Here is a 14,820-nt window from a genome sequence, read left to right on the forward strand (position 1 = left end):
ATCAATTAATCACATGATAAATTAAGATTTATCATATAATTTATTTGTTTGCTCTTTAGCACATTATTATTGAACATGCAAATCAATATTATAACATGGTTTTAATTACAAATGTTTGATAATTACTGAGTCAGTAGGTAATATATATCATTAAATTGAGATGAGGGGTTGGATTAAATAAGTGTTCACTTCTTCCTACTCCTTGTCAAAGAGAAAACGATGTAGTGGCAAACAAATTATTTTATTTTTCTAGTTTTTAAAAACCTGCTTGAAATAAATAAAGCAAATCAAATCAACAGATGTGAAAACACCCTAAATCAAATGGGGAATGTGTGACGAGATTTAAATATATATATGCATAAATCTAACTGAATTTGACTTAATTTCCAAACACGATTAGTCAAACTCTTCACCGTTTGCTTTTGCTGTTGCAATTGCGATGAGAGGCGTTTATACAAAGTACTAACAGCGACTTTTCTGTCAACTTTGCGTCAGTCTGTCACACGAATCCTTCCAGGTGAAAACCTTTAGGTGTTTTGTTGCATGTGAAAATGGTTGAACAGTTTAAGAAGTATGAATCCTTAAAGATCTACAGTTCAGTTTTCACCAAACAAGCGTCCTAAAATATTTCTCTGTGTCATCTCAAGTTTGTCACATTGTAAGTGCTTAAGAAATTGAATTAGGAAGATATTCAACCAGCTGTTTAGGCCTTTCTGACAGAAAGGGAACATTTTTTGGCTTCACTTGCTTCTCGGGCAGCGTTGACGTCCTCACAGGGAACTTTAGGGTCAGGCCAAAGGAAATCTTTATTAATAGCGTCACGCCTGCCTGTGTGTCCCTCCTCGTGTCCAGATGCGCAACGTGCAGCTGCTCACAACCGCATGGCCTCGTCCAGCCTGATGCACGTGACGGACCTGGTGGTTTCCTTCACCGACCTCGACAACCTCTTCAACTCGGACGAGGACGACCTGACGGTGAGCGGAGGCCTCACGCTTCACGCTGAGGCGCGTAGCTCGTTACGCAGCGTAGTTTGGCACCACTGTGTGTGTGTGTGTGTGTGCGTGCGTGCGTGTGTGTTTCCATCATTCTGTGCTCTTCTCTTCATCACTTCCTCTCCGTTAATCTAAACTGTTATGTGTTACACTTGTTCGCTTCTGCAGGTGTGAGAAATTAGGCGGGGGTAAATTTAGAGTTAATATTCTGACTTTTCTGTCGCAGCCTGGTACCAGACGGCCCGTGAATGGAACTGATGAGAGATTTGGCAACAAGGAGCCGAAGACATCCTCGTTGGACCCCGTATCTTGCATCAGTACGTATTTCCATCCACTCCTCTTTCTCCACCCATCAACACTTTTGTCCATCCAATCATCCAGAGGTTCGTCCGTCTTTCCATCTATTTAACAATCTATCAGTTTCCTCGTCAGCATTTATGTCCAAACCATCCATTCATGCTTTTGTCTCTCCATCTGTCTGTCCATTGACATGTTTATTCATCTGTCCGTTCTTCAATCCATGCTTTTGGCCGTACTCCTCCATCCATCCATCCACCGGTCCTTCCACTTCTTTCTTACTCCATCCATCCATTCTTAGTCTTTTTTTGGCAGTATTCTGTGTGTGCCCTTCTATAGCACTGCCTTCACCTCTTTTAAAAAAGTTGTATATATATATATATTAAGAATTACTTCAAAGAAATTTGACTTTGAAATTTAATGCCTTGAAATTGGGCCTCTGTCTCTTTAAGAAGCTCCTGCTCTTTCCGACACTCCACCTTCAGGAAGTCGTCACAACTGTTACTTTCCATTAAGCCTTTAACAGCATTTTTACTAGAGTTGCACTGAGAAGTAGTTTGTATAATGAGCTCAGTAGATGCACCGGGCCACCAGGTGTTTGCTAATTGCTGCTGGCTAGTCTGAAGGAGCCGGGTGGGGGGGAAACTCAGGGGAAGCTTGGCTGGGGGCTGCAGCTTGAAGGCGGAGCTTTGGGAAATAGGCAATGCTTTGTGAGAACAAGCGTTTAGGCGCCCCCAAATGGTTGCCGTGGGAGATTCAAGGACTTCTTAAAAGGTCATGCTTAAAACAGTCAAACAATCTCCAGGTATGTTTTATAATGAGAGAACAACATCATAAAATGATGTGAAGATCATAAAAGTAGATTTTCCATAGTACTGCCCCTTTAACAGTGTTTAGAATCCCCTGAAATCCATCTTGCACTATATAAGGTAAACAATTATATAGTTTACCTGTGTGATATCCTGCGTTGCAGGGTTTTTATTATCATTGTCACATTTACATATTTTCCAAAGCAATGCGATGGCCACATTTCCCCGCTGAAGGAGACAGCTGACATCAGCAAGTGTCTTTGAGAGAATGTGTTGGACGAGCCATCAGACGCATCCAGACGCTCACAGTTATTATGCTAACTGGGGTCTTTGCAGATGTTTGCTTTGGCAGGAAATCTGCTGTCTGCACATTCCGCGGCGTGATCAACACGAAAACTTCAGCAGCGAGACTCCATCAAACCAATAGCTCCCTGTTCTCTTCCCTCCGCCAGGCTCGGCAGACCTGCACCAGATGTTCCCCACGCCTCCCTCCCTGGAGCAGCACATCATGGGTTTCTCGCCCATGAACATGTGCAAGGAGTACAACATCATGGAGCCCAACCCCGGCATGACCACGCTGGACGGCACCTCCATGCTGGCGGGCCACTTCAAGATCGAGGTGGAGGAGAGCTTCTGCAGCCCCAAGCCGTCTGAGATCAAGGTGAGCGCAGGCTGACAGCTCACGACTTTGATGCAAGCTGAAAGTAAATGTTGAGATGTTTTTGATTTAAGAAGCTAAGCGATTCTTCTGCGTTTTTTTTTTTGTTTTGTTTGTTTCTTTATAGGATTACTCGTTTGTGTACAAGCCTGAGCTGTGTCAGGCATTTGTAGGCTGCTCCATGTTCGCCCCCCTGAAGATGTTGCCCAGCCAGTGTCTCCCTCCCATTAAACTACCAGAGGACTGCATCTACAGAACAAGCTGGACGATGGGCAGGGACATGCTCAGTACTGTTCCTGTGATGGGTTTCCTAAACAAAGACAGGTAAAACCATCACCACCTTGTTTGTTTTTTTGTGTGTTTTTTTCCCCTCTACTTGTGCCTGGAGGTGTATATTTATCCTCTGCTCTCTTTCTGTCGGTGCTCACCAACTGTTTTCCCACTGGACACCACCTTGGCAGCCAGCTCCATTATCCATGCATGACCGCCGTATGGCAGTATAGCAGTTGAGGGTCTGGATTATCAGTGGGAGATGGGAGAGCTCCAATTGAGACACCAGAACCATACAGCAAGATCAGATTTATTTAAATTAAAACAGATTAATCCACTTATTATCACAAGATTTTAGGGCAACAACTGATGATTATTTTAGTTACCGATTATTCTGATAAAAAAAAAAAAGGGCTCATCCTGCAGATTTTTTATTTATCCACATAAAGTGTCACTGACTACAAAACCACTTACATTATTTAAAAAGATGAAATTCTGTGCACACAAAAGCTTTTAATTAATAATAATAATGATTAAATGCTTATTATTCAAAGTTTTGTGTATGCAGAATGAGAGTACAGTAGTTAATCTTTTAAAATCATGCGAGTGGTTTTATCTTGTCAGTGACACTTTCAGCTTATTTTATACCAAACTGAAAAAAATAAATTCAGTTTTTTAGTAAGAATATAAACATTTTATTGGCTTAAAATGCAATATCAGCATCCTTTTAGTGTTCACTCGATCCTTTCAAAGGATGCATGTGCAATTCTCATCTCCCTTTCGTGCTCCATCTGGAATTCCTCCCATTGACCCGAATTCCTCCGTTAAAATTTCAACCGCGCCAATCAGCGAACCAAAGAACTAGTGAATGACAACATTGATTTTCTGCGCCGTTTTAGTCTCCCTGCAGCTTCAGCGATGGCAGCGGAGTGAGCGAAGCCGTTCAGGCCGTGTTGGCCACGCCTCCAAATATTGAACTGACACCAACCACACAGCCGTCTCTTTCAGCTCGGCACTTCTGTCTTCCGTCTCGAATAAGTCTGGCCACAGCTCAGCATGGGAGATAAAGATCTTAATTTGTAGCACAGTCGCTGCAGTCCATGCCACTCTGAATGTGCTGTATCTGGGACTTTTTATTTATGGGCCTGTGCCAGGAGTTGTTCCCCTCCTGCAGCGAGGAACATGGTGTACTCCCCCTCTCTCTATCCTCCTCCCCTTGTGACTCTCTAAGGCCTTGCAGTTAGTTCCCCTTCCAAAATAAACTCTTACCTCAGAGGGACACTTAGCGAGTTGTTCATTGAAGGTTTTTTTTTTCCTCCTTATGTTTTCCTGCTACCCATTTTTCATTCTCTCGTTTGTTCTTGGTGTTTTTGTGCAGTTAGGATAAGAATCCTGAGTTCAGGTCACTCGGCGTCGCTTCTGTATTACCCGTTCTCTCTTACATGCAAGATATTTAAATGTTAAGTGAGAAAAATACAATGGTTGCCTTACAAAAAAAAAAAAAAGTCATCTCCTGCACGTCCTGTATAATAAATTCCTGGCGCTTGCATATGACAAAATATTTTGAAGTAGGTCTGAGAAAATAGACTATTCAGCATAATCTGAGATTTTTCAGGCTGATCTGTGTCAGAGCAGCCACAAATCTGATATTTTTGTTAGAGGTGAACACACAAAGTGATACCAGGTCCCACTTACAGTAACACAGTAACAAAATTCTCAATGTGCCAATTTTGGCCGTGGTTTTAGAACCAAGAATTAAAGCAAAGATATTTCTGGTTTTGCAGAAATATCTTTACCCTTCCTTGTTCTAACCCCCGTCTTTCATTGTCTTCTCTCAGTAATATTCCCAGTGTTGGCAGCGCCATGGACCAGGACTACACCCAGACCTACACCCCTCAGACCCACACCCCCTTTATGTCCAATAGCGCTCCCCCCAGCAACAGCGGCACCGGCATCCTGCCTTCCCCAGCCACCCCACGCTTCTCGGCCCCCACGCCGCGCACGCCCCGGACGCCGCGCACCCCTCGGGGCCCATCCAGCGTCCAGGGCTCCCTCAAGTACGAGAACTCGGACCTGTACTCCCCGGCGTCCACCCCTTCCACGTGCCGGCCGCTGAACTCGGTGGAGCCGGCCACGGTCCCCTCCATCCCCGAAGCCCACAGCCTCTACGTCACGCTGATCCTCTCGGAGTCGGTCATGAACCTCTTCAAGGACTGCAACTTCGACAGCTGCTGCATCTGCGTGTGCAACATGAACATCAAAGGCGCCGACGTGGGCGTGTACCTGAGTGGCGCCGACGGCGAGGACCAAGACCCCTGCAGCTGCGGCTTCAGCGCCGTGGTGAACCGGCGATACGGGAACGGCTCGGGCCTCTTCCTGGAGGACGAGCTGGACATCATCGGCCGCGGCTCAGACGTCAGCAAGGAGGCGGAGAAGAGCTTCGAGGAGCTGCGGCTCTCGTCGCTGGAGAGGACCGGGGTCGGGAGAGGGGAGCGCGTTCCCGACGAGCTCATCGTGCTCCTGCAGGACCAGTGCACAAACCCGTTTTCGCCCATTTCGGTCATGGAGCACGAGACGGCGTCGAGGGGGTCGAGCGGCGCGCCCGCGGCCCCCTGCCAGCGGGTGGAGGAGAGGGACTACCGCAACGACTGCTACAGGGCTCTGGAGCACGGCAGGCAGTTCATGGACAACATGTCGGGCGGCAAAGTGGACGAGGCGCTGGTGAAGAGCACCTGCCTTCATCACTGGGCCAAACAAAACGGTGAGCGGGATCACACTACACAATGTCAGTATGTATTCAGAAAGAAGTTCTGGGAGAGTCGGTCAATCCACAGGGTTTGTTAGCAACTAACCAATCAGCAGTCGCTATTTGTTCCAAAGTAAACACCCTTTACCCGGAGGAACCAAACAACCAGGCGGTTTTGCCTCAGCATTGTGTTGACAAAGCATTTCTTCTGTTGTTCGTGAGGATAAAGTTCTGTGTGGCATGTTGGGTTCCCTTGGTTTCATCAGTCTGTCTTTTGTTCCCATGATCCTCAGCGGTGGACGTGAGTTCCCTGTGCTCTCAGGATGTGCTGCGCGTGCTGATGTCGCTCCAGCCTGTTCTCCAGGATGTCATTCAGAAGAAGAGGATGGTGCGGTCGTGGGGCGTTCAAGGCCCCCTCACCTGGCAGCAGTTCCACAAGATGGCTGGACGTGGCTCTTATGGTAAAGTCGGACGTCAGATCGCTGCAGACCAGTCTGCTTCATGTTGTCTGGTATCTTTTAGTTTCAGTCAGAACTGGGCAATAAATCAACTTTTTGGTTTTTGAAGATCTGATTTTTGGAAAATCTGCATTTTTTCCCCCCCACTAGTTCACTACTTACATTCACCATCAAGGCCCGTCACCTTGTTTGAAATTGAGATTTATTTTTCACTATCAAGTCATGACATTATTAGAATACAAGTAATACAAGAATAATGTTGAAATAATAACAGAAAGTTGTAATATTCAGAGAATGAAGCAGTGCTTTTATGAGAAGTTTTACATGAAAAACAAAAAATCAATTACCCAGAATTTTTTCTCATTAAAATGAATTTTATTTCCTCTCTTCATTTTGAGACGCTCTTCTGATAAAGTCGATCCTTATTCTGCTAATATTACGACTATATTCTCTTTATTAAAGAAAGCTTCTTGTATCCTGGCCCTTAATACTCCTTCGTCCAACTTACAGAAGGAATGATTGAGATAAAAGCCACAACTTGAAAATGTTTCCAGTCAAGTTTTAATGTCTTTTTTTTTTTTTTTTTTGGAAAGGAAGATTTAAATTGGAAACAAATTAGCAGATTTTATTTTTAATCCACGTCGCCTGCCCCCCCCCGACTTAAGTGATTTATTCTTCCTCCCGTCCACAGGGACGGATGAGTCTCCAGAGCCTCTGCCCATCCCCACCTTCCTGGTGGGCTACGAGTACGACTTCGTGGTGCTTTCTCCGTTCGGTTTGCCATACTGGGAAAAGCTTCTGCTGGACCCGTACGGCTCCCAGCGGGACATCGGGTACCTGGTGGTTTGCCCCGACAGCGAAGCCATGCTCAGCGGCGCCAAAAGCTTCTTCCGAGACCTCACAGCCGTTTACGAGGTAAAACAATAAAGAAAAAGAAAAAAACAGGGGGCGGTGGAAAGCATCGGCTGTTGACGGTTAGTAGGCGCTTCAAAGTGTTTTTATGGGGATTTTATGTTATAGACCAACACAAGGTGGTTAAGAATTAGAAGGGGAATGATGCATGGTTTGTAAACCGTTTAACTAATAAAAGAAATCTTAAAAAATACCAAAAATTTAAAAAACGTAGGATGCAGTTGGATCTTGGCCTTTCTTCTCTGAAAAATGGGCGCATAATGCATCGTCAGGTTGGACCGAGAACTGAGCAACACATTTATATACTTTGATTTAAACCATTCCATTAAGGAAAGTGAAGCTTTGCCCAAGTCTCTAGCTTTTCTTTTCTTTTCATTCTCCAATATTGGTGAACGTTAAGTTTTATCACCACATTTTGTTGTAGTATTATGATAACGACAAACATTCCTATTTATAATACGCTTCTTTATGACGCCCATCACATAAATATGTCTGATTTATATAACTAAACTGCACAGATTAACTGTGTTCCATAATATTTCCAAGTTTATTGATTTTTATTGATGCTCTAATTCAGCGGTGTTCAAACTTTTCACTACCAACGTGATTCAAGGCCACAAAATGTAAATATATATATACTGGAAAACCAAGTTTATAATTTTTTAGTTTTTTTATTATTGTCATCATGGACCTCAAAAAAATTTAAGTGTGAAAAATGATAAAACTAACAACACAGATGGTTTTGGGGGGGGGGTTAAACATCATTAATTGGAATCTATCATGACAACAAGTAATTAGAAAACGTTTTATAATAAGAAACATATTATGGGAAATGAGAAATGATAAGCGATACACGATACGATTAATACCCACCCTTAGCTTCCAACAAAGTTGATCTCAATTTAGCTTTATTTAATTCAGGTGGACATTTTTTTTAACACAGACCAACCAAAACTGTTTTTCCAAGTAAAAGGCTTTGAATACAATTACATGCCAAATTTCTCAGATAAAAAAAACCCCCCAAAAAACAGATGCTTTTTCTTACACATCTGTGTTGTTTTGTCATATAAAATTCTCCAAAGGCATCGAATTGAAGTTGAAACGAATGATCTGAAAGTTTTAGACGTTAGCAAACCTCTCCTACACTTGAAGCTCAAGCTAAATTTTGGGTAGTAACACTACTAAAAAAATAACATTTAATTTCTCTTTCTTTCTTTCTTTCTTTTATTTCTTCATCAGTCCTGTCGTCTGGGCCAGCACCGGCCGATTTCCAAGAGTTACCCCGACGGCATAGTGGTCGTCGGCGGCAGCGGAACCAAAAGCGTGATGGACCAGCCTGTCAGCGACTGGTTCCATAAAGCTGCCGGCAGCAACAGCGACGCCTTCACCAAGCTCAAGCTTTACGCACAAGTGTGCCGACACAACCTCGGTACGCGTCGGACACGCTCCCGGTGTTTTTGCTCTTGAAACGCGGCCTTTATGATTCCTGTGCATTTAATGCAACGTTTAGTTTTTTTTTTTGTTTCTCGTCGGTTTCCACCTTCAGCACCTCTTGGTTTAGTTGTCCAGCTCTTATTTTAGAGAGGTCAGGCAGGGAGCTTTAAAAGTGAGATCAGTGTGGGAGGGTGTTTCTGTGGAGTGAATTAATTTTGTCAGACAGCAGGAGATGGAAGCGTTATGGTAGCTACTCGTATATTTACAATGCAAAACCTACTGTGCACTTTGCAGTCTGGAACTTTTATGAAAAAAAAAAAAAAAACATTTTGTTGCATATTTGTTATAACTGGATTTCCTCACTTGGTGCTCTGTTTCATTCCTGAAATTCCAACTGCGTCTTCTTGTCTCTCCCTGTAGCTCCTTACCTCGCTTCACAGACATTAGACAGTTCACTCCTCACACAGCCTAGTGCCTCTTCTTCATCCAGTCAGACGTCATCCACTCAACAGTCCAACTCCACCTCCAGCACAGCCAGCCAGCAAGGTTCCTCCGTTCCCAACAGCAGCAGCAGCAGCAGCAATGGTGGCTCTGGAAGCGCCTCAGCATCATCCAACGGCCTCACAGCGTCCTCGGGCCAGCCTGGCAGCGCCATGCCGTCCGGCAAACCCAACTCTTTCCCGCCTTTCGGAAACATGAACAGCCAGGGGTCCCAGAGCGGACAGCTGGGACAGCAGGCTGGCCCCCAGAACGCTGCCACCTCAGGGGACAACTCCAGCAGCCAGGCCCAGGGACCCACGGAGCCTCCTGAAAGGTTCGGCACACAGGGAGTCCGCGCATCCGAAGCCTTAAAGGGGGCAGCATTAGGTGTTTTCCAGCCACATAGTAACCTTTTTTATAACACAACCAAGCAATTATGATGCCCTGAGTTATAAAAATGCTCAAAACGTGACTTAAAAGAAATTTGACATGGCAATTTAACGGCTTGAAATTGGGGCTCTGTCTCTTTAAGAAACCCCAGCTCTTTCTGGCACCCCGCCTTCAGTAGGTCATCAGCTTTACATTCACTTATCTACAATTAAGGCCTTAAGTGTATTACATTCATAAAACAAAAATGTAAATACATTAAACACAGGTCTTAAATTTTTTAATCACATCACTATTTAATCTCATGGATTATATGTATTTTAATACTGAAAGTGAGCTTTATTTATTTAATTATTTTTTCTCTCTCTTAGCACTTTGGAGCGGGAGAAAATCGGCGTGCCCACAGACGGGGAGTCCCACGCTGTGACTTACCCTCCCGCCATCGTCGTTTACATCGTAGACCCCTTCAGCTACGAGGAGCCTGCCGACGGCGGCTCGGGGCCCGGGCCTACCCACTCCAGCGTGTGGACGCTGGGTTTGCTTCGCTGTTACCTGGAGATGCTTCAGTGTCTCCCTCCACACATCCGCAACTCAATTTCTGTACAGGTGAGGCGACTTGACGAGCAGCTTGCCGTCCCGGGCTGAGCATTACGTTGGTTTTTAATGGGGCGTGCGAGTCATTTTGTTTAGGGTGGAATGATAACGCAGTCTCCAACATGAATTCATTAAAAAACGAAACACGCTTAAATTGAATCCACAATTATTCAGATGCTTTCACACCTAACACTTCAGTCAACGTCATTCGATTGGGGACCAAAACTGCAACATTTGTAATATTTTAAGCTGGTGCAGTCTGCTTTCATACTACATTGTTAACCAAACCAAACCCTTTTGAATAACCTGTCCACCCTCCTCGCCTGTGGCGGCGCTGCACCAAGAACCACCAAGAACTGAAGGAAACGACAAAAACCCCTGAAGAAGACACTGAGTGCCACTTAATTCTTCACAAAACGATTTTAGCGCTTGTAGGGTTTCTCTTATCTGTGGCAAAAAAAACACGAGACATTTCTCTCGCTAGCGCTAGATGTTTGTTTTGCTGGTATTTACCCAGAATGCCCTGCGCAATAGTCCACTTACTGCTTTTGGAGCGGTCTCCAGTCCACTCGACAGTTATACACTGCATTCAAACTGAACCAGAGTTCACTTCAAGCGAACTAAGACCGAGGTTTTTAGGCGGACCAGAGTTCGCTTTTTTGATCCTCATCAGACTCCAATTGCAAATTCACACCTCTACAAACTAACCAAACTTTCTCTGCAACCAAACTAGAGTTTGATTAAGGCGGACTGAGCAGGGCTCATGTGAACGCATCTTTAGATTCAAATATAAACATATAATCCGAGTAATATTTGGAGGAATACATGTTATCTCTAGATTCCACTGAGATTGTTAGTTTTTTTTTTTTTTTGTTTCTTTCTGGCCTTTGATGGATTTTTTTGTCTCCAGATTGTCCCATGTCAGTATCTACTTCAGCAAGTCAGAGGAGAAGACCGACATATCTACGCACAGCACCTCAAATCTCTAGCCTTCTCCGTCTTCGCTCAGTGCAGACGGCCGCTGCCCACCTCCACCAACGTCAAGTCGCTGACCGGCTTCGGCCCCGGCTTAGCCATCGACAACTCGCTGAAGAGCACAGAGGTGAGCCGACGTGTAGCCAACTTGTTGCTCTTTAACCCCCACAAAGTTATTTATGCCGCTACGAAAGCATCGTTTTTCCTCAGCGTTATCCCGGAGGCAACGGCTTTGTTAGACGGATGTTAAACTATATTTATTCAGCTCATCTCTGAAAATATAGTTAGTGTTTTTTTTTTATGTCTTTACTAAGGTGTTTTGTTTATACTGGAGTAGAACCAGAAGAACTTGTAACCTCTGTTCCTCCAGAGTTTGTTCTGTTATTATCTGCTTGGCTAGCTCCCTGAAACATTCATAATGGGATTTCTGTTGCCGGTTTAGACAAAGGGAGGATCTTAGATCGGGATCTGATTAAGTCAGCTTCCTTCCTTGCAGCAAATTTGACCTTTTCCTCTTACTGCCAAACTTTTAAGCTCCTTTTTTTATACAGCATAGAATAAACTCAGACCAATCGGTTCTACTTCAAGTGACCAAAAGCACTTAGCAGTGTTACACGTCTTCACATTTAGAGCGTTGCATTTCCCTTGTGTTTGCAGAGGCCGGAGTGTTTACGTCTTTACACGCCGCCGTTCATCTTGGCGCCGGTAAAGGACAAACAGACGGAACTCGGCGAGACGTTTGGTGAAGCGTCGCAAAAATACAACGTGATGTTTGTGGGATACTGCCTGTCCCACGACCAGCGGTGGCTTTTGGCCACATGCACAGACCTGTACGGCGAACTGCTGGAGACCAGCATCATCAATATAGACGTGCCTAACAGGTAGGACAGAAACCTGTTTCTGGAGGGGCTTTTTTCCCCCGGTATGGCCGGTTGAATTAATGTGAATTAGAAATTAGGGATGAAATGATTAATTGTGATGGATTGATTGATTGAAATAGTCTCCAACTGATTAATCGTTAACTGTAGTATGCAGACTCAGAAAAAACAACAAAAAAAAACACTTGCTGAAAGAGCAACACACTCCGATCAGCAATTAAATCAAAACTGTACAGGAAATGTATACATTTTGGACTTGAGATGAAAAACCTTAGCCTGTTGCAGTAAGCAATTAATCACATAATAAATTTGATACTTTCCATTCTTATGAATAATATTTTTCAAAGGGTAATTTTGTTTACAAAAACAATGTAATGTATTTAATTTATTATTATTATTATTATTATTATTATTATTGATATTTAAAATACTTTCTATTTTCAGTGTTAACTGTTATTTATAAAATTGAAGTTTATTGGTCTTTGAGAGGGGAATTTTGCATTATTATGCCAATATCAACATAATTCTTAAAAAATCCTCAAAACAACAACATCGCAATAATGACTGGGAGAATTTATCGACCAGCAAAATTAGTTATTGGGACAGGCCTATCCAAAACTCCACAAATAGCATAATAAGCACCTTTTGCTAAGCGGTTATTAATTGGTTTGTCCAAAAAATGAATCAACAGATCAGCTCTACTTTGTGTTAATAACTTTTCTCATGTTGATGTTGTTAGTTGAAGTTGCTTCCTTTGCTACAAATAATGAAGTGTTCGCTTTAGGAAACCCATGCTGTTGCATTTTAGGCATTAGAATGTTTTTCTTATTTAAAAAATGAATTAAATTATTTATTCACTTTGATATTTTATTGTATTTCTAATATGGCATAAACAAGACTATGGCGAATATATATAATCTGCAGAATCTGCCGATGTTGATATCCGATTAATCAATTAATCATCAGAATATTTGATAGAATAATACAATAATTATTTGCTGTGGTAAATCCAACCCATAGTGTTTGTGTTGCACAGAGCTCGGAGGAAAAAAGGCTCCGTACGTCGACTGGGCCTGCAGAAGCTGTGGGATTGGTGCTTAGGACTAGTGCAGATGACATCCGTTCCCTGGAGAGTGGTGATTGGCCGGTTGGGCAGGATGGGGCACGGAGAGTTAAAAGGTAATAAAAAAAACCTTTTAAGTTTATTTGCGTCAACAGAAACGGATCGGTTTGCATCTTTCACAGGGCACAGTTCCAACAAAAAGCAGCACTTCATCACTTTGTCATCTCTCCTGTCTCCACATCTCAGACTGGAGCATTTTGTTGAGCAGGAGAAACCTGCAGTCGCTCAGCCGACGTCTGAAGGAAATGTGTCGGATGTGTGGAATCTCCGCCTCCGACACTCCCAGCATCCTCAGCGTGTGCTTGGTCGCCATGGAGCCGCAGGGATCCTTCATCATCATGCCAGGTACGACGTGTGCACATCATCGTCTAGGCGACGATTATGAATATGACTTTTTGTGTTTGAGTTGCAATGTGCGCCTCTTAAACCAGCTGCTTTGAAGGAGCGGACTTTTAGTGTGTGTGTGTGTGTGTGTGTGTGTGTGTGTGTGTGTGTGTGTGTGTGTGTGTGTGTGTGTGTGTGGGGCATGATGGATGGCAGCCGCATATCACAAACATATCTGCCTCCTTGTCCAGAGCAGATTGATGGTGGAGACGTTGGTGTACCTTTCTCTCATGAAGCACTGCCTCTCAGATGCCCATCGATCTCGTTTCAGTGATGGAGAGCCAGATCGATGGGTTTATTTTGCTCACTCAAGCTGGGGGAAGTGTCAGTGATCATGCCAGGATTATGTAGAGTTATGCTCAACAGAGAACATCGCCTGTTTGGAAAGCTTAACCTTAGATAAAAAATAAAAAAAATCGAACAGGTCCTACGGCAGTGTTGCTATGTCATCTGTATGTTGTAAAGAAACATTTTAGTGCTTATTCAATTGCTCAAGTCTAAGTCTTCTATAGATTTCTTCTTTTACATTGAAATATTTCAAACCGTAAAAAAGAGGTTAACTTGTTTGGAGAAATTTTGCAGAATTGAGTGACATATTTATGGTCATGCAACAGTCAGATTTAAGTCTAAACTCTCTGAATAACTTGTTTGCTCTTGAGCATCTCAAGCTGATGGCCAGAAGTTGCCCTTTCATCAAAATCATGTCCTGAAGAGGCAGAGCAGCCCCAAACCATCACACTACCCACCGCCATGTTTTACTGTATCATGTTTCAGTATGGCAATGTCCACACAGCAGATGAATGTGACCCAAATGCTCCTTTTTTTGCCCATATGCAACGACCCAATTCCAATCTTTTTACCCTCCTCTAAATTAAATACGTCCTGCTGTGTGAACGCAGCCTCAGATCCAACAGGAGGCCCAATTTCCAAAATGTTTTAACTTTTTGTGTCACCGCTCCACTAGATGTCTTGCATATTGTTGTTGTTTTTGTTGTTATTGTTTTTTTGTTTGTGTTCTTTTTGGTTTTTATTAGAGCGCTCACTTTTTTTTCCTTGTATTTTTTGTCTTACTGTTGAGTCATGAGTACTGATGCCAGCTGAAGCAAGTGAGGCCTGCAGTGCTGTAGATCTTTTATGACCTTCTGGATCGTTCTTGGACGTTTTAATCTTGGAAGGCCCGCCGCTGCGTCCATGTTTTCTCCGTTTGTGGATAATGGATCTCACTGTGGTTCTCTGGAGCCTGGAAGCCTCAGAAATGGCTTTGGTACCGCTTTCTAGACGTGTATTACTTTTCTTCAACTTCTTCAAGCGTTACTTTTTTAAGTCTCTTAGCCTACTTCATGTTGTCCGATAGGTTCTACTTAAGTGATTTATTGATTCTACGACTCAAGAGATCTTTCCTGCCAAAAGGAACGACATTTAA

At 43.5% G+C, this 14,820-nt stretch overlaps 1 protein-coding gene across 1 annotated transcript in view; it reads left to right on the forward strand.

Moving 5' to 3' along the window:
* med13a (mediator complex subunit 13a) overlaps positions 1-14,820 on the forward strand; it is a 101,496-nt gene that overhangs the window by 81,164 nt on the left and 5,512 nt on the right. The window contains exons 11-24 of the mRNA XM_007557967.2: positions 841-974; positions 1,219-1,309; positions 2,551-2,759; positions 2,884-3,080; positions 4,865-5,787; positions 6,066-6,233; positions 6,922-7,145; positions 8,382-8,571; positions 8,997-9,390; positions 9,815-10,049; positions 10,948-11,139; positions 11,670-11,893; positions 12,927-13,069; positions 13,200-13,358. Of these exons, the coding sequence (XP_007558029.1) occupies positions 841-974; positions 1,219-1,309; positions 2,551-2,759; positions 2,884-3,080; positions 4,865-5,787; positions 6,066-6,233; positions 6,922-7,145; positions 8,382-8,571; positions 8,997-9,390; positions 9,815-10,049; positions 10,948-11,139; positions 11,670-11,893; positions 12,927-13,069; positions 13,200-13,358 (3,483 nt within the window). The remainder of the gene's footprint in view (positions 1-840; positions 975-1,218; positions 1,310-2,550; positions 2,760-2,883; positions 3,081-4,864; positions 5,788-6,065; positions 6,234-6,921; positions 7,146-8,381; positions 8,572-8,996; positions 9,391-9,814; positions 10,050-10,947; positions 11,140-11,669; positions 11,894-12,926; positions 13,070-13,199; positions 13,359-14,820) is intronic.

This window comes from Poecilia formosa, unplaced genomic scaffold (assembly GCF_000485575.1).
Source record: "Poecilia formosa unplaced genomic scaffold, Poecilia_formosa-5.1.2 Scaffold93, whole genome shotgun sequence".
Taxonomy (NCBI): Eukaryota; Metazoa; Chordata; class Actinopteri; order Cyprinodontiformes; family Poeciliidae; genus Poecilia; species Poecilia formosa.